Source organism: Mauremys reevesii, linkage group 24 (assembly GCF_016161935.1).
Source record: "Mauremys reevesii isolate NIE-2019 linkage group 24, ASM1616193v1, whole genome shotgun sequence".
NCBI lineage: Eukaryota > Metazoa > Chordata > Testudines > Geoemydidae > Mauremys > Mauremys reevesii.
The window spans coordinates 1,705,585-1,731,206 of record NC_052646.1 but is presented as its reverse complement, the minus strand read 5'-3'; the positions used below and the strand labels follow the sequence as shown (position 1 = coordinate 1,731,206).

The window sequence follows — 25,622 nt, the reverse complement described above, 5'->3', positions numbered from 1 at the left end:
TTATCCTGGAGGTGTCTTCCTGCAAGGCTGGACCTGCTGCTCCTCTTGTTCTGTGGGTCAGGTTGGCTCTCAGGGCTGCAGCTCTCATCAGCTCTGGCATTTTTTATTTAAAAACAAAGTGAAGTGGGTCCTGCTGGCGGGGCCTAGCTGTCGCTGCGTGACCCCTGCTCCCAGCAGGGGCCAGGCAGGTAGAGGTGGTGCCTAGGAAAGCTGCTGGGTATGGCCCATCGCGCCTTTACTTCTGCATCAGCCTGCATGTTGGTCACAGACAGGAAGCTGCTATAGGGCAGTGTGGGGCATGCCCTCAGCTCCCCCCAGGGGAAATAGAAACAACCACACAGCTTAGCCTGAGCTAGGAACTCCCAGCCTGGATCAGACCCGTGGACCATCTAGTCCTGTATCCCGTCTGACAGTGGCTGGTATCGGCTACAGCAGAGGAACGGTGCAAGAAGACCCAGTGCGGGGATAACCTCACAAGGACACTTCCCTCCTAACATCCAATAGTTACAGGCTGACTTTGAGGCCAGGAGGGTTTGAAGAACAAGGGTTTTTAATGACAACAGTGGGTCCCTCCACCGTCCAAATGCAGGAGAAGCCCTGCTGAGCTCCATGGGACCGCTCATGCATGAGATGGGTCAGCGGGGGCTCAGGGTGCATCCACAGCAGGAAGATAATTCTCACCAGGGCTTAGTTTCACATGTGGTAAAATCCTCATGAAGACAAGGCAGCTTGTGGTTTTCCCCAGTGCTAGCAGGGTAAGGTAAACCTGAGCGAGAGCCTAACGTTTACCTTGAGCTGCTACGTGTTAAATTTACAGTGTCTTGGCTTGGCTTGTATAATTACCCCAGGGGAGGAACATCCTTTTCTGCCTCAGGAAGACCAGGATTTTGGCCTGACCTGAAGTTCTCCCCCCGCAGGCTTGGGAGATAGGTGTGTGATTGTTTTACTGACCTAGCTCTGCTGGTGGAAGCCCTGTTAAACATGTTACTGTGCTGTGCAGATAGAAGCACTTTTAGAGAGATGTAACTGCAGCAAAACCTTCCAGTGCAGCAGTATAACTACCTGTGAAACGCCCCCAAGTGTAGACAGAGGCCTGAGGCTATAGCTCTGCCCTTGTCTCACTGCTCTGAATTACTGGCAGCAAAAGTTGCTCAGTGAAAATAGTGTCAAAAATAGATTATTTGGGTTGGAAGGGACCTCAGGTGGTATCTAGTCCAACCCCCTGCTCAAAGCAGGACCAATCCCCAAATGGCCCCCTCAAGGATTGAGCTCACAACCCTGGGTTTAGCAGGCCAATGCTCAAACCACTGAGCTGTCCCCCCCATCTAAGTGGAGTAGCTGAAACTCCAGGAGAAGGGGCTAGCGCTGGCCCCCCACACCCTTGGGCTCCCTGCTGCTCTCCCTTCCCCTCTCCTCTCAGCCTTTTGGGTCGAAATCTGGGCTAAACCCCACTGTTGTTAAGGTCCCTCTGGTCTGCTGGGCTGAGGTGGAGCCCAGGCGTTGCCAGCTCTGTGGAGCAAGGAGGGGGTCATGCCGCATGAAAGCCAGGCCTGGCTGTGGGGCCAGGTGGAAAGACGAGCGGCAGGTGCTAGAGGGAGGCAGCTACAAACTGCCACTTTCCCCCATCGTTCTGGGTCCCCTGGCCTCAGTCCCCTCCAGTGCAGCCTTAGGGTGCTCTCTGCAGCCCTGCCCCAGATGCTGGGTCTCTCCCCCACCCAGGCCGGCTACTAGCCCCACTCACTGCCCCCTGCCCAGCTCCAGAGCCTGGGTTACCCCCGCCCCTCCCCCCCGCCCTGCTGCTAACCCCACTCACTGCCCCCTGCCCAGCTCCAGCGCCTGGGTTACCCCCGCCCCGCCCTACTGCTAACCCCACTCACTGCCCCTGCCCAGCTCCAGAGCCTGGGTTACCCCGCCCCTGCCCTGCTGCTAACCCCACTCACTGCCCCCTGCCCAGCTCCAGAGCCTGGGTTACCCCCGCCCTGCTGCTAGCCCCACTCACTGCCCCTGCCCAGCTCCAGAGCCTGGGTTTCCCCCAGCCCCCTCCCGCCCTGCTGCTAGCCCCACTCTCTGCCCCCTGCCCAGCTCCAGAGCCTGGGTTACCCCCAGCCCCACAGCCCTGCTGCTAACCCCACTCACTGCCCCCTGCCCAGCTCCAGAGCCTGGGTTACCCCCAGCCCCTCCCCCTGCCCTGCTGCTAGCCCCACTCACTGCCCCCTGCCCAGCTCCAGAGCCTGGGTTACCCCAGCCCCTGCCCTGCTGCTAACCCCACTCACTGCCCCTGCCCAGCTCCAGAGCCTGGGTTACCCCAGCCCCTGCCCTGCTGCTAGCCCCACTCACTGCCCCTGCCCAGCTCCAGAGCCTGGGTTACCCACCCCGCCGCTAACCCCACTCACTGCCCCCTGCCCAGCTCCAGAGCCTGTGTTACCCCCAGCCCCCCTGCCCTGCTGCTAGCCCCACTCACTGCCCCTGCCCAGCTCCAGAGCCTGTTACCCCAGCCCCTGCCCTGCTGCTAACCCCACACACTGCCCCCAGCCCAGCACCACAGCCAGGGTTACCCCCAGCCCCTGCCCTGCTGCTAACCCCACTCACTGCCCCCTGCCCAGCTCCAGAGCCTGGGTTACCCCCAGCCCCTCTGCCCTGCTGCTAGCCCCACTCACTGCCCCCTGCCCAGCTCCAGAGCCTGGGTTACCCCCCAGCCCCTCTGCCCTGCTGCTAGCCCCACTCACTGCCCCCTGCCCAGCTCCAGAGCCTGGGTTGCCCCAGCCCCTGCCCTGCTGCTAACCCCACTCACTGCCCCTGCCCAGCTCCAGAGCCTGGGTTACCCCAGCCCCTCCCCTGCCCTGCTGCTAGCCCCACTCACTGCCCCTGCCCAGCTCCAGAGCCTGGGTTACCCCCAGCCCCCCTGCCCTGCTGCTAGCCCCACTCACTGCCCCCTGCCCAGCTCCAGAGCCTGGGTTACCCCAGCCCCTGCCCTGCTGCTAACCCCACTCACTGCCCCTGCCCAGCTCCAGAGCCTGGGTTACCCCCAGCCCTCCCCTGCCCTGCTGCTAGCCCCACTCACTGCCCCTGCCCAGCTCCAGAGCCTGGGTTACCCCCAGCCCCTCTGCCCTGCTGCTAGCCCCACTCACTGCCCCTGCCCAGCTCCAGAGCCTGGGTTACCCCAGCCCCACGCCCTGCCCAGCTCCAGAGCCTGGGTTACCCCCAGCCCCTCCCCCTGCCCTGCTGCTAGCCCCACTCACTGCCCCCATCCCTGCTGCTAGCCCCACTCACTGCCCCCTGCCCAGCTCCAGAGCCTGGGTTACCCCCAGCCCCTCCCCCTGCCCTGCTGCTAACCCCACTCACTGCCCCCGCCCAGAGGCATCTGCCCTGTGCCCCCCCCCAGCTCCCCGGGGCCCAGCCCGGCGTGGGGCGGGCTGAGAAATGTGTCAGTCTGGGGAGCTGGCAGCAGCCCCGACTCGCTATGGTAGCTGGGTCGCTATTGGCCTGGAGCCGGGAGACCGCCCGTCACGGCGCCTCCCATTGGCTGCCGGGCTCCAGCGCCTCACGCGCTCCGGCTTCTCCTTTTGTTATTGTAGCGAACAAGTTGCGAAGCGGGGCCGGGCCGGGGGCGCAGCCGGGGGGATGCGGCGGGCGCCGGGGCCGGCGTGAGGCGAGACAGGGCGGCGGTGAGTACCCGGCCCGGCCCGGCAGCCCCCGGGCAGGGACCCCCAGATCTACCCCCGGGCAGAGACCCCGGGCAGGGACCCCCAGACCTACCCCCGGGCAGAGACCCCAGATCTACCTCCCCGGGCAGGGACCCCCAGATCTACCCCCCCCGGGCAGGGACCCCCCCCGATCTACCCCCTCGGGCAGGGACCCCCAGATCCCCACCCCCGGGACAGGGACCCCGCAGCTCTACCCCCCTCGGGCAGAGACCCCGGGCAGGGACCCCAGATCTACCCCCAGGCAGAGACCCCAGATCTACCCCCGGGACAGGGACCCCCAGATCTACCCCCAGGCAGAGACCCCGTGCAGAGACCCCCAGATCTACCCCCCGGGCAGAGACCCCCAGATCTACCCCCTCGGGCAGGGACCCCAGATCCCCACCCCGGGACAGGGACCCCAGATCTACCCCCAGGCAGAGACCCCCAGATCTACCCCGGGCAGGGAACCCCAGATCTACCCCCAGGCAGAGACCCCCGGGCAGAGACCCCCCAGATCACCCCCCCTCGGGCAGGGTCCCCCAGTTCCCCACCCCCGGGTCAGGGAACCCCCCAGATCTACCCCCCCAGGACAGGGATGCCCAGATCTACCCCCCGGGCCATGCGACCCCAGATCTACCCCCTCCCCCCGGGCAGAGACCCCCCAGTTCTCCCCCCCCCGGGCAGGGACCCCCAGATCTACCCCTCAAAGCAGGGACCCCCCAGACTAACCCCTGGGGCAGGAATCCTAGATCTGCTCCCACCCCAAGCTGTGCAGACCCCAGATCTACCCCCACTCCCTTCAAGGGGCAGTTAACCCCACCCCCACCCCTCCACACACACACCCTAGGGTCAGTGCAGACCCCAGATCTACCCGCTCCCCTAGGCCAGCCCTGGTACATCATGGCTGAGACCCAGACCCTTCCCCCAATCACTATACTAATGCATCCCACACCCAGATTCGATGAACCCCCAAACCCAGCCCATCTACCATGCAGCTCCCAGCCCTGCTCTCCCCAGGTGTCATGCACCTGGGTTTAATGCACCCAGCCCGGCACTCCCCCGGGGGTAATACACCCCCAAACCCAGCCCGGCACTCCCCTGGGGGTAATACACCCCCAAACCCAGCCCGGCATTCCCCCAGGGCTAATACACCCCCAAACCCAGCCCGGCACTCCCCTGGGGGTAATAGACCCCCAAACCCAGCCCGGCACTCCCCTGAGGGTAATAGACCCCCAAACCCAGCCTGGCACTCCCCTGGGGGTAATACAACCCCAAACCCAGCCCGGCACTCCCCCGGGGGTAATACAACCCCAAACCCAGCCCGGCACTCCCCCCAGGGTAATACACCCCCAAACCCAGCCCGGCACTCCCCTGGGGGTAATACACCCCCAAACCCAGCCCGGCATTCCCCCCAGGGTAATACACCCCCAAACCCAGCTCGGCACTCCCTGGGGCTAATACACCCCAAACCCAGCCCGGCACTCCCGGGGTAATACACCCCCAAACCCAGCCCAGCACTCCCAGGGTAATACACCCCAAACCCAGCCTGGCACTCCCGGGGTAATACACCCCAAACCCAGCCCGGCACTCCCAGGGTAATACAGCCCCAAACCCAGCCCGGCACTCCCCCGGGGGTAATACACCCCCAAACCCAGCCCGGCACTCCCCCCAGGGTAATACACCCCCAAACCCAGCCCGGCACTCCCCTGGGGGTAATACACCCCCAAACCCAGCCCGGCACTCCCCCGGGGCTAATACACCCCCAAACCCGGCCTGGCACTCCCCTGGGGGTAATACACCCCCAAACCCGGACCAGCACTCCCCTGGGGGTAATACACCCCCAAACCCGGCCCAGCACTCCCCTGGGGATAATACACCCCCAAACCCGGCCCGGTACTCCCCCGGGGGTAATACACCCCCAAACCCGGCCCGGGACTCCCCCCAGGGTAAGACACCCCCCAACCCGGCCCGGGACTCCCAGGGTAATACACCCCAAACCCGGCCCCGCACTCCCCCGGGGCTAATACACCCCCAAACCCGGCCCGGGACTCCCCAGGGGGTAATACACCCCCAAACCCAGCCCGGCACTCCCCCGGGGCTAATACACCCCCAAACCCGGCCCGGTACTCCCCCGGGGGTAATACACCCCCAAACCCGGCCCGGTACTCCCCCGGGGGTAATACACCCCCAAACCCAGCCCGGCACTCCCCCGGGGCTAATACACCCCCAAACCCGGCCCGGGACTCCCCCCAGGGTAATACACCCCCAAACCCGGCCCGGTACTCCCCCGGGGGTAATACACCCCCAAACACAGCCCGGGACTCCCCCTGTTTGAAAGGAATCCCTCCTGGATTCGCCCTGGAAGCTTTTACCGTTCACCCCATGTACGATGGGCCTGTGGAACTCATCGCCACATGGGGCCAGCGAGCTGAGCAGGATTCAGAGAGGGGTCTGGCGACGTGGCTAGCAGGAGCACCTGCAGCTCCGCCGCCGACCCAAGCGTTAATCCACCGGCCCCTCACGGGTGGGCGGGGCAGTCGGACCCTTCCCCACTGGGCAGGTGAGCCCCTGACTCGGGTGCTCCTGTCTCCGCAGCGTGTGGCCTGGTGGTCAGGGCGCTGGTGTTGGCATCGGCAGCCCTGGGTTCGATCCCACCGCTGCCCTGCTGGGTGATGTCACTTCGGCCGCCCCGCGCTTTGGGGCTCTGCCGCAGTGAGTGCGAGGGGCGAGATAGGAGCTCTGCTGCCTGCTCCGGAGCTCCTGCCCCTGGGCCACTGGCCAGTTGCCGTACGGGGCTGTCGGTCTGGGCTGGGGGCCAGAGGATTCCTGGACGTGCAGGGGCAGCAGTAAAGCCCCTGGTGGCCGGGCCCCTTTGCCTGGGTGCCCTTGGAGAGCAGGGGATAGCGCTGCCTGGGGGTGAGTTTCAAACCCTCGACGGGCGGTGCCGGGTCCCGGGCGCAGGCTGCGTCTGGGGCAGGAGCCGGCGTCTCTTACAAAGCCCAGCACGGGCGCGCTGAAGGCCTGGAGCGGGACATGGGCGGCCTGGCCTGGAGAGGAGCAGAGGGAGCTCGGTCCCCGGGGCCTCTCCTGGGCTCGTTGGGAGCGGGGGCTGAAGGGATCTGTGCTGGGCCGCCCGGGATGGGCCGTGGCGAGGTCAGAGCGGGGCTGGAAACGCCTAGTTGGGATCCTGGCTCCGGCACTGACTCAGGCTTCGTCCGGGCCAGAGTCCCAGCTGCGTGGGCCGTGGCCGAGGAAGGGGGAGGCTCCCCCCCCCCCCCGGGTTAACTGGGGCAGCTCGGCGGGGGCTGCTGGCCAGCCGCTTCGTCTTGGCGAGATTTTAGAAGGTGCTAATTAGACCCGAGTGAGTAGCTGCCCTTTGATCCCCCGTCTAGACAAGGCCCCAGTGCAGACGAGGCCTCGCTCTGCAGCCTGCACAGGGCCCTGCCCTGCTCTGTGCCTCAGTTTCCCCATTTGTGGAATGGAGATGAGGGGCGGCTGTGGCTAGCGAAGGGCTGGGCACTGACGACCCTCCTGCGGTCTCAGAACTGGGGGGTCCCCCTCCCCGAATCCCCACCACAGGCTCGCTGGTGGAGCAGGAGAGAGGGCCCAGCTCCCAGGGGATGGGGATGGAGGGTGAGGGAGGAAAGCCCTGGATGGGGGAGTTGCATTGGCAGGGCGCTGGGCGAGGCTGCAGTGGAGGGGAGCGTCTCCTTCCTGTAGCAGCGCCGACAGCTGGGGTCCCCCGGGGCACCGTCTCAGGGGCATCACTTGTGGGCAGACGCCCAGCGGGTGACTGGGCAGGGGATGGTGGGCAAGATGGCGACTCGGGGGATGCTTCGAATACCGGGGCCCGCGGGGTCAGGGAGTGGGGGCCCCTCACTGTGCCCAGGGAGAGGGGTGGGCGGTGCTCTCCCTGGCAGTCAGTGCTGCCCCCAGGGCCCTGGCTCGGTGCTAGGGGGTGCTGTGCTGCAGGGAGTGGGGGCCCGGGCCCTAGGGGGTGCAGGGAGAGGGGTGGGGGCTGGGTGGGGGGTGCTCTCCCCTGGCAGTCAGCCCTGGCCCAAGGTGGTGCCGGGAACGGGGACACGGTAGCAGTCGCTCTGTTGCTGCAGGGAACGTGTTCTGGTTCGTTGAGCTGCATGTCTGTGGCCGTCCCGATCCCCCAGCGCGGCTCCCGAGAAGCAAGGGCTGGGCCCCGGTGTCCCAGCCTAATTCCTGCTGGAGAAATTCCAGTCTGCCTTGCGCAGCCCCTTTGCAATTGCAGCCGGGTACAAGATTATTCTTTCTCTTCCCCTTCCAGCCCATGGTGCTGCGTCTCTGTGAGCTGGTGCACAGCGAATGCCCTCCGCCCCAGAGCTGGCTGCAGTTTAGTGGCAGGTTAGTGGTCTGTGATGGAGTGCAGCGCCTCCGCCAGGCAGGAGAAACGCCAGTACTTAGCCCTTGGCTGGTGCCGTGGGAGGGCTGTGCCAGTGTGGGATAGCCCCTTGGTGTTGCCCCATAGGGCATTGGCTCCCCGCTTTACAGGGGGGTGCACATGATGCCGAAAGAGGTGCAGCGACCCTCTCCGGCGAGCGGAGACGCCTTCAAGGCACCGCGCATCATTTCACTCCACGCAGCGCTTGGCTCGTGTGCAGTTCTGCCCCGCCCCCCTCTCACATCGCCCGCCCCCCAGCGCATCGGGACAAGCACCCCATGCTCAGATCTGCAAAGCCCTCAGCAGCCTGTGGTGGCTGCGGGTACCGGCTGGGCGAGACCCGCCTTTCTGCTGGTGCAGAGTGCGTCCCTCGCAGGATGGCCGAGCGCTGAGAGGCGCCAGCGCCTCGGGGCTTGTTCAAAACCGGCTGGTTCTTAGCCCGAGGTTAGACGATAGGGAAACTGAGGCACAGCGGTGGGGACGTGATTGGCCCAAGGCCGTGCAGCCAATCAGTGGCAGAGATTGGGCCTCATTCCCTGCTTGTCCCTTAGCCCATGCAGCAGCCGGCCTGGGAGCGGGGGTGTGGGACCCAGAAGTGCCCCCCCCCCCCGGATTCCAGCCATGGACGACAGCCCAGCTAAACGCTAGCGCTCGGGTGCGGGGGGCTGGGGGAGGGACACTCCGGATCCCGTCTCGGACAAGTCGAGCCGAGCGAGGGTTAAAGTTTTGTTATGTCTGCTGCGTGGCCAAGGATTTTCCCAGGGCCTGGGTGCGTCGCGCCCGCCCGCCCGTGACTCAGCCGCGGGGCGGCTGCGGAACAATAACAGAACTCCTTTTGGGGAGTGTCTGGGGCCGCTGGGCTGGGCCTGGAGCCACGGCCGCTGGGGGAGGAGGATGCTGAGGGCCCCCCCGGCACCCAGACACTCCCCCCCTCCCTTGGCGCGGCAGGGCTGCGTGCTGCGTGGCTGAGTTACACTCAACAGGAAAGCCCTGGCTGTGGCATTCCCGGGCCGGAGCAGCCCAGCAGGGGGGTTGCCGCATGCCCCACAGCGGCTCGGGGCCCAGAACCCGCCCCCGGGAACAGGGGTATGATCCCCCCGTGCACACTGACACGTGCTCCCTCTGGATCCTCTCTCTCCCCTTTCCCCCTTTCATCCATCCCGTCGGGCAGGGACGCACCCTGCGAGCTGAGCCCGCGCCAGCCCCACTGCACCCCCAGCCCTCGGTTCGGGGGGGCCAGTCTGCCGTCTCCCCTGAAGGAGCTGCCTGGTGTCTGCGGCTGGGACTGGGGCCGGTAAGTATCGGCTGAGTGGAGCAATCCGCTCCGGAGGGACAGTTCAAACCACCTGCTTGATGCTCTTCTCCCCCAGGCCTCGGGTGGTTGGGCCCGGCAGCCGGACTCCTGGGTTCTCTCCCGGTCTCTGCCCCAGGCTTCCTCTGCCCCGGGCGTGTCCCGTTTCTGAGCCTCAGTTCCCTATCTGTGAAATGGGGGAAGTGCCCTCTCCCTGCCCTGCTGTGCTTGGCTCTGTTGGTGGCGACTCTCAGGACGGAGCTGTCCCTGTTCGTACAGCGCCTGGCACAGTCCTCTAGCTCGGGGCCTGGAAGTGCTCCTGCAGTGCAGACAGGGCTGGCTGCTGGCAGAGCCGGGCTGGGTGCTCGGTGCTGTACAAGCCACTGCCCCGGGGGCTGGCAGCCTGCCCCGGAAGGAGGTTCTCACTCTGCTTGGTGCCGGTGCAGCGGTGGCCGAATGAGGCCGGGATCCCAGGGCTCTCTGCATCACCCCACCCAGGGGCTCCCCTGGCAGCTGCGATGGACCCCAGGGGCGAAGGAACCTCCCCATTCTCACTCCCCAGGTCAGCCCTGCCTTTAAACGTCTCCTCCTTGTTGGTCCAGCAGCAGGCGTTAACCATTTCACAGCCGCTGGCTCGTGCAGCAGCAGCCTGCGAATGTTGGCTGGCTGGGCTGGGCTGTCTGGAGGAGCCAGTTAGAGGGGTGCAGATGGGGAGAGACTGGAGAGCTATGGGGGGGAACCCCATGGAACCCCTCTGAGAAGCTCTCCCCCGGCCCTGGATTTCATCTATCCCTCCCTGCCCTAACTGGGGGCTGTTCAAAGCGGCGGCTGCATACCTCCCCAGAGGTGACCGCATTACATTGGGCGGGAAGTATTTCCAGAGTGGGGGCGGGGGGGGATTTTTCTGGCTGGAATACGGACACCCAAGGCAGGATCCAGCGTGGGCTCAGTGTAACTTCTGGGGCCAAGGGAAATGGATTCGATTTGGCTGGACTAGACTGTAAATCCTCAGGGCTGGGGCACAGCACGCAGGGACCCTGCTCTTGGGGCTTCTGTAGTAGGAATAATTCATAATTCGAGCAGGCCTGGGGTGCTCCGAAACCCCCTTGCTTAGGGCAGCGGTTCTCAGCCGGGGGACATGTACCCCTGGGGTACACAGAGGTTTTCTGGGGGTACGTCAGCTCAGCTAGAGATTTGCCTGGTTTGACAACAGGCTACATGAAAAGCACTAGCGAAGTCAGGACCGACCAAGCCCTGTGTGTCTATATATACTGCTCTGTGCACTGAAGTGGGAGTACAAGGTTTCTGTCCCGTGGGTTCCCGTTATAATGCCGTGCTACAGCGAGTGTCCGGTCCTAGCGCGCTGGGCCACTGTCGTGTTTTGATGTCGGATTTTGTAAGCAAGTCGTTTTGAAGTGAGGTGAACCTTGGGGGTACGCAGACCAATCAGGCTCTGGGCACGCATGGCGCGGCGTGTGCTGTGGGGGCGAAGCCCCGGCGGAGCTCAGGGCCTCGTGCTGGGCAGTAGAGACGGACAGCGAGACGCGGTCCCCCAGCCCATGAGTGTACAGCCCGGCACGGTGGGACAGAACAGGTGGGAAACTGAGATGCAACGAGGTTAAGTGAGTGGCCCAGGGCCATGCAGGGAGTGTGTAGCAGAGCAGGAAGCAGACTCCAATCTGCAGGGCCCAGCCCAGCCGGGCGTGCGGTGTTGTGTTGTGTTGTGTTGCTCTCCCTGCGCCAGGCTGGGGAGGGTCTGGGGGCTCAGGACCGTGCAGCGTCTTGGAGGGAGGGATTTGCTCCCGGTGCGCATGGACGGTGTGGGGGAGGGCAGCCTGTCTGTGCCCTTGACAACTGCGTGAGCTGGGCAGGACCAGCGCAGACCCCACGTCACCCTGCCGCCAGCAGCCCAGCTGGCCGGGGGAGGTGTGAAAGGCACTGGGGGGGTCCCATGTGGGGAGGGGGAGGGTCTCAGGCAGTGCAGGCAACTGAATGAATGAGCCCTTCCCCCCTCACCCGCAATGGGCCTCCCGGGATCTCCAGACCTGTCCCCTTGGACTGCGGCTGGGAGCTGTCTGGGGGGGGGGGTGTCATCCTGCTCGGGGTGCCACAGTTTGGGTTCCTCAGTTTCCCTGGGATTGTGTTAGTGGGGGGGAGGGGTCCAGCTGGGCCACCTCGACTCCCAGCCCTGTGTGTCTATCAGACGGGGAGGGGCTGGGAATGGGAGATTTTGGGGGGGGGTCTTTAAATTCCTGTTTGACAAATATAATAGAAACATCAAAAGTGCCCCCCCAGCAGAACAGACGGGGCGTCTCGGCCTTGGGGATCCCTCCAAGAGGTCGTTTCTTCTGAAACTCTAAATCTGGGCCGCGGGCACTGAAGGGGGGGAGAGCCCAGCGTGAGTGAGCGAGTGACGGGTTAATGGGCCCCCGGCCCCGCTCGCCGTGTTTAGTCTGCGCCCGCCCGCAGCCCTCCCCCCGGCCGAGCAGCACCGTGTGCCGCGCACACGCTCGCGCCTGGGCTGGGCCGAGCCGACTCCGGCCCGAGGTGAGTGACTTCCCGGCATGGCTGCCAGGAGCGGGGGTGGTTCCCGTCAGGGCTTGGCCTGTTTGTGACCAGCAGAATCGGGGCCCCGTCCCGCCCCCGAGGAGCAGCGCTCTGGCTGCTGGCCTGGGATGATCGCAGAACTCCCTGTTCCGCCGGGGGCGGGGGGGGGGGTCCCAAGTGAGCTGATGGAGCGGGGGTGGGATGAGACACCCCCCCCCGGGAAACGAGGCTGTTGCTTCGTTAGGGAAGACACGGGATTGAAATGCAGGGGGCTCTGCCCTGCCTAGCTCAGGGCACCCTTGTGCTCTCTGCTCCCCCCACGCAGACAGCCAGGCTCTGCCCATTCCCCTTGGGGTGCCCAGCCCAGCACTCGAGAGCAGTGGGCAGCCCTGTGCATGGCAGGACAAGGGGGTCGCCTCACACCCTCTAGCTGGGGATATAGAACCCAGGAGTCCTGGCTCCCGCCCCCCCCCCTTTCCCGGTGCTCTAACCACTAGACCCCACTCTTGTCCCACAGCTGGGAAGAGAACCCAGGAGTCCTGGCTCCTAGCCCCCTGCTCCAACCACTGCATAACCCACTGTCCCATTCGGCACGGCTGTGCCGGAAATGCTCTGACATGCCCCATCCGTGGCCGCCCGTCTGTGGGTTCCGGGGCCAATCCTCTAGTGCTGGGACCCAGCCGATCCCCCGCCCTGAGCGATCCCTGTGTAGGGGGAGGCCCCCACATCCGCTCCGTCAGGCTGTGCGAGCTCTGACCCGCCTGTGACCTTCCCCCACAGACCCAGTCTCCCGTTTAATGTGGTTAATTCCCGTCTGGGTGTCTCCATGCTGAGCTGGATGCACTGGCGAGGAGGGGCTGGTTGCTCCTGTTTTCCCTAATTCTTCACAGCCTTTGCTGAGAGCCGGGGCCGGGCGCAGAGACCTCTCCTGGGCCCCAGCAAATCCAGCCCCGGAGGCAGGATCCAGCGTGGGCTCCGTGTGACTTGTGGGCACTGCGCTGGTCTGCAGCCTCCCCGGTTACATGTGCTGCAGGTTGGTCTGTCCATCCGTGAGGGGTGTGTGTCGCCTTCCAGCACAAGCGCAGCTCAGGGTTATCTGTATCCCTGCGATGTCTTGGGGCCCCCGGCTGGGCCAGGCACCACGCAGACCCCGGGCTGGGATCGGGGCCTGGGCCGGGCACCGGGCAGACCCCGGGCTGGGATCAGGGCCTGGGCTGGGCCGGGCACCACGCAGACCCCGGGCTGGGATCGGGGCCCCGGGCCGGGCCGGGCACCACACAGACCCCGGGCTGGGATCGGGGCCTGGGCCGGGCACCACGCAGACCCCGGGCTGGGATCGGGGCCCCTGGCCGGGCTGGGCACCACACAGACCCCGGGCTGAGATCGGGGCCCTGGCCGGGCCGGGCACCACAGACCCCGGGCCGGGCTCGGGGCCTGGGCTGGGCACCACGCAGACCCCGGGCTGGGATCGGCGCCTGGGCTGGGCACCACGCAGACCCCGGGCTGGGATCGGGGCCCCTGGCCGGGCCGGGCACCACACAGACCCCGGGCTGGGATCGGGGCCCCTGGCCGGGCCGGGCACCACGCAGACCCCGGGCTGGGATCGGCGCCTGGGCCGGGCACCGGGCAGACCCCACGCCAGGACCGGGGGCTCAGGACAGGCGTCGCGCAGGCACAGGGAGAGCTGGCAGCGTGACTAGATACAGGGTGGAAGAACGGAAGGAGCGTTATGGGGAAACTGAGCCACAGAGAGAGGCAACGATGGGCCCAAGGTCATTGGCAGGGTGGGGCTGTGGCAGGGCTGGGAAGCCCCCTTGGTCCCAGCTCCCTCGTCCCCCTCCCAGGGCTGGGAGTCGGTTTATGGACGTCAGGCGGCCGATCCCTGGCACCGCAGTTACCTGCGGCGTCGGGGACACTAGGGGAGGGTCCCTCGTTCTGTCCGGGGGTGGGGGGGCAGCCATGGCCTGAGGCTCTAGCACTGAGGGGCTCGGACGGCCAGGTGGGGCAGAGCTGGGAGTGGAACCCAGAAGTCCTGACTCTCCAGCCACCCCCTCGAGCTCAGCAGAGGAGGGGGGCTGTTTCCAGGCTCTGCTAGGAGCCTTTCCCCCCATCCCCGGGGCCCAGGGCCCTCTCTGGACCTTGCCGGGAGCTGGCACTGCAGTGGGGGCTGACCCGGGTGGGGGCTTGGACTTGGCCGTGTCTCCAGGATGCTCAGGCATGTGTCTAGCAGGGGCTGTGGGGTCGGGGGGCTGCCTGCTGAGACTGGCATGTTACCGAGCTGTCCTGGTGTCCAGGCCACTGCTCCAGCCACTAGGCCCCACTCCCCTCCCAGAGCCGGGCGGCGGTGGGCACTGGGGGTGACGCCTGCCCCGCTGCGCTGTCTCTGCAGGCCAAGCAGCACCATGTCCCTGAACCCCCCCACCAGCAACGACGCCTGCCTGAGCATCGTCCACAGCCTGATGTGCCACCGGCAGGGCGGGGAAAATGAGACCTTCGCCAAACGGGCGATCGAGAGCCTGGTGAAGAAGCTGAAGGAGAAGAAGGACGAGCTGGACTCGCTCATCACGGCCATCACCACCAACGGTGCCCACCCCAGCAAGTGCGTCACCATCCAGCGCACCCTGGACGGGCGGCTGCAGGTAATGGGGCTCCCCGCACCGGGAGGGCAGAGAACCCAGGAGTCTGGGCGCCCAGCCCCCCCTGCTCTAACCACTAGACCCCACTCCCCACCCAGAGCTGGGGATAGAACCCAGGAGTCCGGATGCCCAGCCCCCCACCCCCGCTTTAACCACTAGACCCCACTCCCCACCCAGAGCTGGGGATAGAACCCAGGAGTCTGGGCGCCCAGCCCCCCCCCTCTAACCACTAGACCCCACTCCCCACCCAGAGCTGGGGATAGAACCCAGGAGTCTGGGTGCCCAGCCCCCCTGCTCTAACCACTAGACCCCACTCCCCACCCAGAGCTGGGGATAGAACCCAGGAGTCCGGGTGCCCAGCCCCCCCCACCCGTGCCCCCCAAACCAGGACGCCCTGCTGGGGAGGTCTGGACAGGGGAGTTCAGGGTAAGTTGGGGGGAAGGGAGGGAGGCTGCCCATAGGCAGGATGCCAGGGAGGGGCGGCAGGGGGTGTGAGTGCAGGGGGGCTCCGTGGCACGGCCGGGCACCGCGGGGGCCTGGGCTCTCGCTCGCTTGCCCTGGAGCTGGGTTTTTGTGACTGGCCCTCGGGGGCAGGGGGTGAGGGGAGGAAGGGGCCTGGGCTGGCACTGGGGGAGCAGAGGCCCCTCTCCCTGTGAGCTGCCGGCTCCGGGCTCCCCCTCCCCTCCCCGGCTCTGCACCGGACCCCCCCTTTCCGGGATGAGTCACTGTCTGGCAGCATCAAGGGCAGCAGGAGGGGGGGGGGTGTCTGGAAGCAGCAGCCAGCGAGGCTCATGTGGGGCAGCCCCCCAGCCCTGCGAGCGGAGACGGGGGCAGGGAGGCCCAGGAGTCTTTCCGCCCCCACCCCAGTCAGACCCCCCCCGAGGAGATGGGCTGCCCCAAAGCAGACCCCGGCCCAGTACAGATGGGCTCCCCTGGTGCGGGGGGGACTGGTCCCAGTTTCCCCTGGGGGAGGGGCTCTGTAGCCTGTGTGGGGTGGGGTTGTTGTGCCCCATTAGCAAAGGGGTGAGGTTCGAGCAGCGCCCCCTAGCGGCTCTGCCGGGGGGGGCAGGATGCCGAGGTGCTGTGCCCTCCCAGTGGCACAGGGGTGGGGGGCAGGGGTCTGCTGAGGGCCCAGCGGAGCCGCAGCCTCTCTGCTGACTGGGGCCGAGGGGGTGGGGTCCCCGGGGGGTGCTCTGGGAGGTGTCAGGTACAGGGGGAGCCCCGGCTGTTTGTAAGAGGTGGGGGCAGAGGAGGGGGGCGCTTGGTGTTGTGAGTTGGGGGGAGGCTGGTTCCTGGCGTTGGGGGATGCAGGGGGCAGTGGCAGAGGAGGAGGGAGCTCTGTGAGGGGGGAGGGGACGCTGGGGGGGTTGCAGGGGGCAGTGGTGATGGGGGAGCGCTGTGGTGGGGAGGGGCCCTGCAGGGGTTGCAGGGGCAGTGGTGATGGGGAGGGGAGCGCTGTGGTGGGGAGGGGCCCTGCAGGGGTTGCAGGGGCAGTGGTGATGGGGAGGGGAGCACTGTGGTGGGGAGGGGCCCTGGTGGGGGTTGCAAGGGCCAGTGGTGATGGGGAGGGGGCTCTGTGGTGGGGAGGGGCCGGGGGTTGCAAGGGGCAGTGGTGACCAGGAGGGGAGCTCTGTGGTGGGGAGGGTCCATGCAGGGGAGGGACCCTGTGGGCGGGGTGTTACAGGGGCAGTGGTGACAGGGGAGGGGAGCGCTGTGGTGGGGGAGGGCCCTGGTGGGGGCTGCAGGGGCAGTGGTGATGGGGAGGAGCTCTGCGGTGAGGAGGGGCCCTGTGGGGTTGCAGGGGAGGAGGCCTGCGGAGGGGGCTGCAGGGGCAGTGGTGACAGGGGAGGGGAGGGCTGTGGTGTGGGTGGGGCCCTGCCGGGGGGCTGCAGGGGGCAGTGGTGACGGGGAGGGGAGCTGCAGGGTGAGGTGAGGGGAGGCCCTGTGGTTGCAGGGGGAGGAGCCCTGCGGGGGGGCTGCAGGGGGCAGTGGTGACGGGGGAGGGGAGCTCTGTGGTGAGGGAGGGGCCCTGCGGGGGGGCTGCAGGGGGCAGTGGTGACGGGGGAGGGGAGCTCTGCGGTGGAGATGGGGCCCTGCGGGGAGGGGGGATCAGGACGGCGCCACCGCAGCCCTGTGACTGGATGGGTTTTGACATGTCCTCACAATAGGATAAACAAAGACGTGGGCGAGGGGTGGGCAGGACTGGGGGGGGGGGTCCGATTACATATGGAGAAGGGGGGGGCTGCACAGCCCCAGCTCCCGCCTGTGTCTGCAGGGGCCCTGGGGCTGTGCTGGGGGGGCGAAGGAGGAAGCACCGTCCCATCCAGTGCCGGGGTCTGTCTCCTCCCTGGTGCCCGTTCCCCAGCAGCCCTGCCTGCACCCCACCTAGTCCCCATCCCCCGCAGGCAGGACGCCTGGGTCCCCTCTGCACAGGCTGCATCTAGCTCCCAGTGAAATACATGGATCTTGGTGTTCCCCTCCCAGAGCCAGGGACAGAACCCAGGAGTCCGGGCTCCCAGGCCCCCCACTCTAATCCCCCAGACCCCACTCCCGTCCCAAATCTGGGACAGAACCCAGGAGTCCGGGCTCCCAGCCCCCACCCCGCTCTAATCCCCCAGACCCCACTCCCCTCCCAGAGCCGGGACAGAACCCAAGAGTCTGGGCTCCCAGCCCCCACCCCGCTCTAATCCCTCAGACCCCACTCCCCTCCCAGAGCCGGGGACAGAACCCAGGAGTCCGGGCTCCCAGCCCCCCGCTCTAATCCCCCAGACCCCACTCCCCTCCCAGAGCCGGGACAGAACCCAGGAGTCCGGGCTCCCAGCCCCCACCCCGCTCGAATCCCTCAGACCCCACTCCCCACCCAGAGCCGGGACAGAACCCAGGAGTCCGGGCTCCCCGCCCCCACCCCGCTCTAATCCCGCAGACCCCACACCCCGCCCACAGCCGGGGCCAGAACCCAGGCGTCCCGGCTCCCCGCCCTCCCCGCTCTAATCCCCAGCCCCACTCCTCCCAGAGCCGGGACAGCACCCAGGAGTCCGGGCTCCCAGCCCCCACCCCGCTCTAATCCCCCAGACCCCACTCCCCTCCCAGAGCCGGGGACAGAACCCAGGAGTCCTGGTGGCCGGGCCCCAGCCGTCCCCCTGCCCGGCTCCCCCTCTCTCCGCCCAGGTGGCCGGCCGCAAGGGCTTCCCCCACGTGATCTACGCCCGGCTCTGGCGCTGGCCCGACCTGCACAAGAACGAGCTGAAACACGTCAAGTTCTGCCAGTTCGCCTTCGACCTGAAGTACGACAGCGTCTGCGTGAACCCCTACCACTACGAGCGCGTGGTGTCGCCAGGCCTGGGTGAGCCTGGCACCGAGCCCGCTGCCCGGGGTGGGCATGGCAGGGCCTCCCGGGCGGCTGGCGTTCTCGGGCCCTGGGGATCAGGGTTGGGGGTGGCGCAGCTCCCGGAGGTTGGGGGAACATCCCCCCTTTCATGTCAAGCCCTCGGGGGAGCCGGGAGCCAGGTGTGGGGGGCTCTGGCAGCACGGGAGCTGCGGTGCTGCTGGGGTGCAGAGCGCGCCCGCCCTGCCATGCAGGGAGCAGCTCGGGAATGGCACCGCAGGCCCGGAGCAGCGTGTGCCCCTGGCACTGGGGCAGGCCCTTCAGAGCTGGCCCCCCCAAGACATGCACTGGCTCCCCCACCCCCGGCACCTGGCTAATGCACCGTTCTCTCTTTGCCGCAGGTCTGAGCATCCAGAACACAGGTGAGGGGCCCAGTGTGGGGCTGGGCCGGGGCCGTCACTGGGGTGTCCCTATGACACAGGGGAGCAGAGCCTCGAGGGTGTGGGGAGCTGGGGGTCCCTGCGACATGAGGGGAGCTGAGCCCTGTGGGGGTGAAGCAGAGCCCCAGGGGGTGTGGGGAGCTGGGGGGTCCCTGTGTCACAGGGGGGAGCAGAGCCCCAGGGTGTGGGGAGCTGGGGGGTCCCTGTGTCACGGGGGGAGCAGAGCCCCAGGGGGTGTGGGGAGCTGGGGGGTCCCTGTGTCACAGAGGGGAGCAGAGCCCTGGGGGTGTGGGGAGCTGGGGGGCCCCTGTGTCACGGGGGGGGCAGAGCCCCAGGGTGTGGGGAGCTGGGGGTCCCGGTGTCACAGAGGGGAGCAGAGCCCCCGGGTGTGGGGAGCTGGGGGGTCCCTGTGTCATGGGGGGAGCAGAGCCCCAGGGTGTGGGGAGCTGGGGGGTCCCTGTGTCACAGGGGGGAGCAGAGCCCCAGGGTGTGGGGAGCTGGGGGGTCCCTGTGTCACGGGGGGCAGCAGAGCCCCAGGGTGTGGGGAGCTGGGGGGTCCCGGTGTCACGGGGGGCAGCAGAGCCCCAGGGTGTGGGGAGCTGGGGGTCGCTGTGTCACGGGGGGAGCAGAGCCCCAGGGTGTGGGGAGCTGGGGGGTCCCTGTGTCATGGGGGGAGCAGAGCCCCAGGGTGTGGGGAGCTGGGGGGTCCCGGTGTCACGGAGGGGAGCAGAGCCCTGGGGGTGTGGGGAGCTGGGGGGTCCCTGTGTCACGGGGGGCAGCAGAGCCCCAGGGTGTGGGGAGCTGGGGGGTCCCTGTGTCACAGGGGGGAGCAGAGCCCCAGGGTGTGGGGAGCTGGGGGGTCCCTGTGTCACGGGGGGGAGCAGAGCCCCAGGGTGTGGGGAGCTGGGGGGTCCCTGTGTCACAGGGGGGAGCAGACCCCTGGGGGTGTGGGGAGCTGGGGGGTCCCTGTGTCACGGGGGGGAGCAGAGCCCCAGGGTGTGGGGAGCTGGGGGGTCCCTGTGTCATGGGGGCAGCAGAGCCCCAGGGTGTGGGGAGCTGGGGGTCCCTGTGTCACGGAGGGGAGCAGAGCCCCCGGGTGTGGGGAGCTGGGGGTCGCTGTGTCACGGGGGGGAGCAGAGCCCTGGGGGTGTGGGAGCTGGGGTCCCTGTGTCACAGGGGAGCAGAGCCCCCGGGTGTGGGGAGCTGGGGGTCCCTGTGTCACGGGGGGAGCAGAGCCCCAGGGTGTGGGGAGCTGGGGGGTCCCGGTGTCACAGGGGGGAGCAGAGCCCCAGGGTGTGGGGAGCTGGGGGGTCCCTGTGTCACAGGGGGGAGCAGAGCCCCAGGGTGTGGGGAGCTGGGGGGTCCCTGTGTCACAGAGGGGAGCAGAGCCCCAGGGTGTGGGGAGCTGGGGGGTCCCGGTGTCACAGGGGAGCAGAGCCCAGGGTGTGGGAGCTGGGGGTCCCTGTGTCACTGGGGGGAGCAGAGCCCCCGGGTGTGGGGAGCTGGGGGGTCGCTGTGTCACAGGGGGGAGCAGAGCCCTGGGGGTGTGGGGAGCTGGGGGGTCGCTGTGTCACGGGGGGAGCAGAGCCCCAGGGTGTGGGGAGCTGGGGGTCGCTGTGTCACGGGGGGGGCAGAGCCCCAGGGTGTGGGGAGCTGGGGGTCGCTGTGTCACGGGGGGGAGCAGAGCCCTGGGGGTGTGGGGAGCTGGGGGGTCGCTGTGTCACAGAGGGGAGCAGAGCCCCAGGGTGTGGGGAGCTGGGGGTCGCTGTGATGCCCATCACCCCCAGCCCTGCAGGCAGTGACCCCGTGGTTTCTCTCCCCCCGCAGCACCCCCTGCCCGCCTGGTGAAGGAGGAGTTTGTCCATGACTGTGTCCAGATGGAGGTGCCCACGGGGCTGGGCTCCCCCACCAGCGACCACGGCGCGGGGGCCAAGCTCCCACCCCGGGGGATGCCCCCCGCCGAATCCTACCACCAGCCACTGCCCCCCCTCCAGCTGCCCGAGCCCCCCCGCGCCCCCGTAAACATCTACCCGGCCCTGCCCATGTCACCCACGGGTGAGTACAGCGCCGGGCCCGTCTGTGGGGCGGGGGAGTGTTGGGAGGGGCCGGTTCTTTCTCTCTGGACTGGTCTGGAGCCCGGAGGGGGTCCCAAGCCCCCCCCCCCCACGTTGGAAGCACAGACCCCAGAAGGGCCGTGTCGGGGTCCCCTGCCCAGCGGGTGGCACTCAGGCTGGCTCGGGGGGGCTGCCTGCCCTTGCCCCCCAGGGTCCCATCTCGGGCTGGCTAGGACGGGTTCGGGGAGCGGCAGCCGGTTGATGGGTGTCTCTCCCCCTCTCCCCAGCAGTGGCCCCCGGGGGCCCCCTGTTGTCCATGGCACATGGCGAGGGACTGCAGCAGATGGCGCCCACCCCACCCCCAGCCCCCCCAGCCTCGCAGCAGAACGGCTACCCCGCGCCCCCCAAGCAGTCCTACCACAGTGAGTACCAGACCTCAGCCGGGATGGGGGGCAGGTCGGCCGCAGCGCAGGGGGATCAGCTGCCTGACTCTGGTCGGCACAGGTGGGGGCCTGGCATGGGTGTGCCCCAAATTCCTCCCCATCTCGGGTGCAGCACGTCGGGGGGGCTCCCCGGGCTGGGGGGGCGGGACATTGGGCTCTGGTTGGGGCGGGCTCCTCACTCTCTGCCCCCTTCTCAGACACGACAGCCAGCTGGACGGGCAGCAGCACAGCAGTCTACACCCCCAGCCTGGGGGGCCAGCAGCCCATCCCCCCGCCGCCCCCTCCACCACCGCCGCAGCAGAACGGACGGAGCCACCCGCAGCCCCCGCTCCATCACCCCAACCACTACTGTAGGTCTGGGGGGGGGGGGTGGCAGAGCGCTGGGGGGCGGGCATGGCGGGGGGTGGGGGTGAGCCCACCACCGGCCCTGGTCCTCAGCAGCTAATCGCTCCCTATTTCCATAGTCCCCCCCTCCCCCCCTGAGTGCTCCTGCCCTGGTGAAATGCAGCCACTTCTGGGGAGGAGGCCAGCGACGGGAGCTATGGGGCGGGGCAGAGTCTGCCTGTTACCTATGCGCCCTGCTGGGCCTGGAACCCGGCCCCAAGGCTCAGGCCCTGCCGCTGCTCCAGGCCAGCCCCAGCTGCCTCCGCTCCCTGCAGCTGCCTGACCGAGCCCTTCTCTGTCCCCCCAGGGCCCCCGCACCATACCGCGGCTCCCTACCAGCAGCCAGTCTCCAGCCACCCCGGTAAGTGACGCAGCCACAGATCCCCCCGCCAGCCCCCCAGGCCTCCCGCCTGCCTGAGCTCTGCCCCTTGCCCCCGCAGGGCCGGAGTTCTGGTGCTCCATCGCCTACTTCGAGATGGACGTGCAGGTCGGGGAGATCTTCAAGGTGCCGTCCAGCTGCCCCGTGGTGACGGTGGACGGCTACGTGGACCCCTCGGGGGGCGACCGCTTCTGCCTGGGGCAGCTCTCCAACGTGCACCGCACGGACGCCAGCGAGCGGGCCAGGTGAGGGGGGGCGGGGGCAGGGAGGTGCCGCCTGGGCGGGTCCCGCCCGGGCGCCAGGCTGAGCCAGGCTTCCTGTGCCGCAGGCTGCACATCGGCAAGGGGGTGCAGCTGGAGTGCCGGGGCGAGGGCGACGTCTGGATGCGCTGCCTGAGCGACCACGCCGTCTTCGTGCAGAGCTACTACCTGGACCGGGAGGCCGGGCGCGCCCCGGGCGACGCCGTGCACAAGATCTACCCCGGTGCCTACATCAAGGTAGGAGCAGGGCGGCGGGGGGGTTCGCTGCCCCGGCTGCTGGGTGTGGACAGACCCTCCGGTTCCCTGGGCTCCAGCGTGTCGCCCTTAATCCCGAGGGGCCGTAGGAGTCGGGCCCCGGCGCTGACGCTCTCGCCCCCTCCCAGGTGTTCGACCTGCGGCAGTGCCACCGCCAGATGCAGCAGCAGGCGGCCACGGCACAAGCGGCAGCTGCGGCACAGGCAGCGGCGGTAGCGGGAAACATCCCGGGGCCCGGCTCCGTGGGAGGCATCGCACCGGCTGTTAGTAAGTGACCGGGGGTGGAGCCCGCCAGAGGTGGGGCCACGGGGGGCTCGTCCAGACTGGAGGAGGGTCTGGCAACTGGGTATGAAGGGGGGAGAGCGGGCGGGGGGACTGCATGGCCAGGGGTCTGGGAGATGCCACTTGAGATAAGGGAGCAGTTGGGGTCCTAGTGGGAGATGGAGGGTAGGGCTGGGAGCCAGGACTCCTCGGATCTCTCCCCGGCTCTGGGAGGGGAGTGGGGGCTGGTGGGTTAGAGCACGGGCGGCTGGGAGCCAGGACTCCTGGGTTCTATCCTTGGTTCGGGGGCAGGGGGGTGAGTGGGTCTTGGGTTTAGAGTTGGGGGGAGGGGGAAGCCAAGACTCCTGGGTTCTGTCCCTGGCTCGGGGGGAGTGGGGTCTAGTGGTTAGTGCAGGGGGGCTGGGAGCCAGGACTCCTGGGTTCTCTCCCCGGTTCTGGGATGGGGAGGGTCAGATGGGTCAGAGCAGGGGGGGCTGGGAGCCAGGACTCTTGGGTTCTCTCCCTGGCTCTGGGAGGGGAGGGGGGCTGGTGGTTAGAGCGGCGGGGGCTGGGAGCCAGGACCCCCAGTATGTCCCAGCAGTGAGGGAGGGGCCCACATCCCCCGCACTCCGACCCTGCCTGTCTCTCCTTTGCCCCCTCCCAGGCCTCTCTGCTGCCGCCGGGATCGGCGTGGACGACCTGCGGCGCCTCTGCATCCTGCGTCTGAGCTTCGTGAAGGGCTGGGGGCCGGACTACCCCCGCCAGAGCATCAAGCACACCCCCTGCTGGATCGAGGTGCACCTGCACCGCGCCCTGCAGCTGCTGGACGAGGTGCTGCACACCATGCCCATGGCCGACCCCGGGCCCGTCAACTAGTGGGGCGCCGCCCGGCCACGGGGCTTCCAGCCTCTGCTTTAAAGGGCCGGTGCTGCCTTCAATCCGTGAGCGTCCATGGGGCCTTATCTTACCATGTGGGGTACCAGGACTCCCCCTCCCCCACGAGCGTGCCCCTCCCACTGAGCCCTGAGCCGGCTGCCACCCCGAGCCAAAGCGAGCCGGCCCCATCGGCGCGTCCCGGCTGCAGGGAGTCTCTGGGCTCGGTCGAGACTCTAACAAGGCAGCGACTGCCCAGATCTGCTGGTCCCCTCTGGGCTCTGCCCCAGCTCGCTCTGGGGGCCAGGACTCCTGGGTTCTCCTGGGGGCTGGCTAGCCTGCTGGGTCTCTTCCATCTCTGTGAGCTAGGAGGCGTTTCAGCCTTCCCTCCCCTGCTCCATCACCCACCCCAGCCCTCGGGTGACACGTCCTCCTTGCCAGCCCCTTTGCCCAGCGCTCGGCCAGGCGCTGCCCTGCGGGGAGGGGTTATGGGCGGCCGCTCTCCCCCCCATTAAACCCCTCCCGGGCGCACTCACTTCTTGGGGTGGTTTGATTTAAATTGTAATAAAAAGCCAAATAACTAGGGCCCTACCGAATTCACAGCCGTGAAAAACGCGTCCCGGACCGTGAAATCTCGTCCCCCCGTGAAATCGGGTCATTGTGTGCTTTTACCCCAGGCGATAGAGATTGCACAGGGACACCAGCGTTTCTCAGAGTGCGGCTCCTGACCCAGAATGGCGTTGCAGGGGGGTGTCACAAGGTTATTTTAAGGAGGTCGCGGTATTGCCACCCTCACTTCTGCGCTGCTGCCTTCAGAGCTGGGCGGCCGGAGTGCAGCAGCTGCTGACTGAGGGCCCAGCTCTGCAGGCAGCACCGCAGAGGTAGGGGTGGCAGTACCACAACCCCCCCCCCCCCCAACTCCTACAAGTACAACACTGTGAAATTTCAGAGTTAAATAGCTGAAATCATGAAACTTACGGTTTTTTAAATCCTGTGACCGTGACATTGACCACAATGGCCGGTGAATTCGGTAGGGCCCTACAAATAACTAAAAGTACCAAAAATCCCAGCCCGGCGCTGCTGGGGGCTGGCCGCCTTGGCCCACTGCAGGGAGCGCGGGTAACGGGGGATCCTGTAGCCAGTGCCCCCTTGTGGCCAGCTCTGCAGGTGCCGCTCATTGGCCTGCCCTGCAGTTCTGCCGTTCCCAGGAGCGCCCGAGGTCGGCTGGGTTTGCACCATGGGGAGCGTCTCAGTCCTGGGCCAGGCGTGGGGAAGGAGCCGGGCAAGTGGCGTGCTTTCCTCCCAGGCACTGGGCCCTCTCTGAGCGGGAATTCAGACACTTCATGTGGCTTTTTTAATTGTTATTTAAATGATCTGGGTTTTTTCCACTGGTCTCATGTCTGCTCCTTCCGGCCAGGGCGCGCTGGGGCGTGGGAGGGGGAGATTAGCCGGTTTCTTTCCCCGCAGCGGAGGCCGAGACAGGGGCAGCCACTCAGACCCGGTTACCTGGTGCTTTCTGTTCCTGAAGCTCTGTCCCAGCAGCTGCTCCACTAGCCGGGCAGGGAGGCGAGGTATTTGGGTCATGCTGCAGAGAGGGAGACAGGACGCCTGGGTCCCATTCCCGGGCTCAGTCCCATGGGAGCAGAGCAGAGCCCGGGGCTGTCTGCACTGGGGTCCTGTCTGTGCCAGTGGCCGGCTGGGGGAAGTGTGGGACCCCTGCACTGATGGGGTCAGCTGCTGGAGCCAGGTTCACGCTGAGGCAGGAGCTTTTCTCTAGGTTATTTTGTGTAACTGGATATTTCTGTTCTCCATGAAACCATCTGCATCCACCTGAGTCCTTGGCCTAAATGAGAGCTTGTGGCAGAGAGTTCCAAAGGCTAATTGTGCTTCCTCTGCTACGTAAGCCAATGGCCTCCTTTCCTCAGCAGCACACAGTGAGCCAGGCTCCTGAAACCTGCCACCCCCTTCCTGCCCCCTGGCTCCCAGTCCACCACCCTCAGTCCTGCTTGGCTGCAGAGTGGGTATGGGCTGAATCCGCAGTCCTCCTGTCGTGACAGATGCTTATGGAGCCCTGGGCCGTGGGGCTGGTCTGTTGGGGCTGGAGCTGTGAACTGGGTCTGTGCAGTTTGCGGGAAGCTCCCTGATTCCACGCAGCCTGCACACATTGCAGCGGGGCCACACAAGGAGGCTGCCAGGCCTGAAGGCGTCACTGACTCCTGTCCGAGGATGGCCAGGACAAAGATGGGCCCTGCCCAACAACAGGCAGATCAGCCCCGGGGCAAGGAAAGTGGCACAGCCAGTGCAGCACGAGGCCAGCTGGCAGGAAAGGGGAAGCGAGGCCTTTAAAACACTGGGGACGAGGCTTCAGAAATGTTTCCCC

The 25,622-nt window shown here is 67.2% G+C and overlaps 1 protein-coding gene across 9 annotated transcripts; it reads left to right on the top strand.

Moving 5' to 3' along the window:
* Positions 1 to 3,607: 3,607 nt before the first annotated feature.
* LOC120390408 (mothers against decapentaplegic homolog 4-like) lies at positions 3,608 to 24,630 on the top strand. Of its 9 annotated transcripts, XM_039513065.1 has the most exons (13): positions 7,918 to 8,057; positions 9,266 to 9,388; positions 14,322 to 14,571; positions 17,701 to 17,911; positions 18,295 to 18,315; positions 20,161 to 20,388; positions 20,675 to 20,809; positions 21,028 to 21,180; positions 21,522 to 21,575; positions 21,655 to 21,838; positions 21,922 to 22,090; positions 22,237 to 22,375; positions 23,034 to 24,630. In XM_039513065.1, exons 1-13 carry the CDS (start codon positions 7,984 to 7,986, stop codon positions 23,243 to 23,245), a joined length of 1,953 nt encoding a protein of 650 aa, XP_039368999.1. In that variant the 5' UTR covers positions 7,918 to 7,983; the 3' UTR covers positions 23,246 to 24,630. The 9 variants fall into 9 exon arrangements, with proteins under 9 accessions (XP_039369005.1, XP_039368999.1, XP_039369001.1 ...); XM_039513071.1 differs by lacking the exons at positions 7,918 to 8,057; positions 9,266 to 9,388 and adding an exon at positions 3,608 to 3,665; XM_039513067.1 differs by lacking the exon at positions 9,266 to 9,388 and having other exon boundaries at positions 7,922 to 8,057.
* The last annotated feature ends 992 nt before the right edge of the window (positions 24,631 to 25,622 follow it).

Bases quoted from the DNA above. Each gene is read 5' to 3' on its own strand.
- LOC120390408 (XM_039513063.1), top strand. From the start codon at position 9,183: ATGATCCCCCCGTGCACACTGACACGTGCTCCCTCTGGATCCTCTCTC. The intron at 18,316-20,160 runs GTGAGGGGCCCA...CTCCCCCCGCAG, and splicing joins TCTGAGCATCCAGAACACAG to CACCCCCTGCCCGCCTGGTG. The intron at 22,376-23,033 runs GTAAGTGACCGG...GCCCCCTCCCAG, and splicing joins AGGCATCGCACCGGCTGTTA to GCCTCTCTGCTGCCGCCGGG.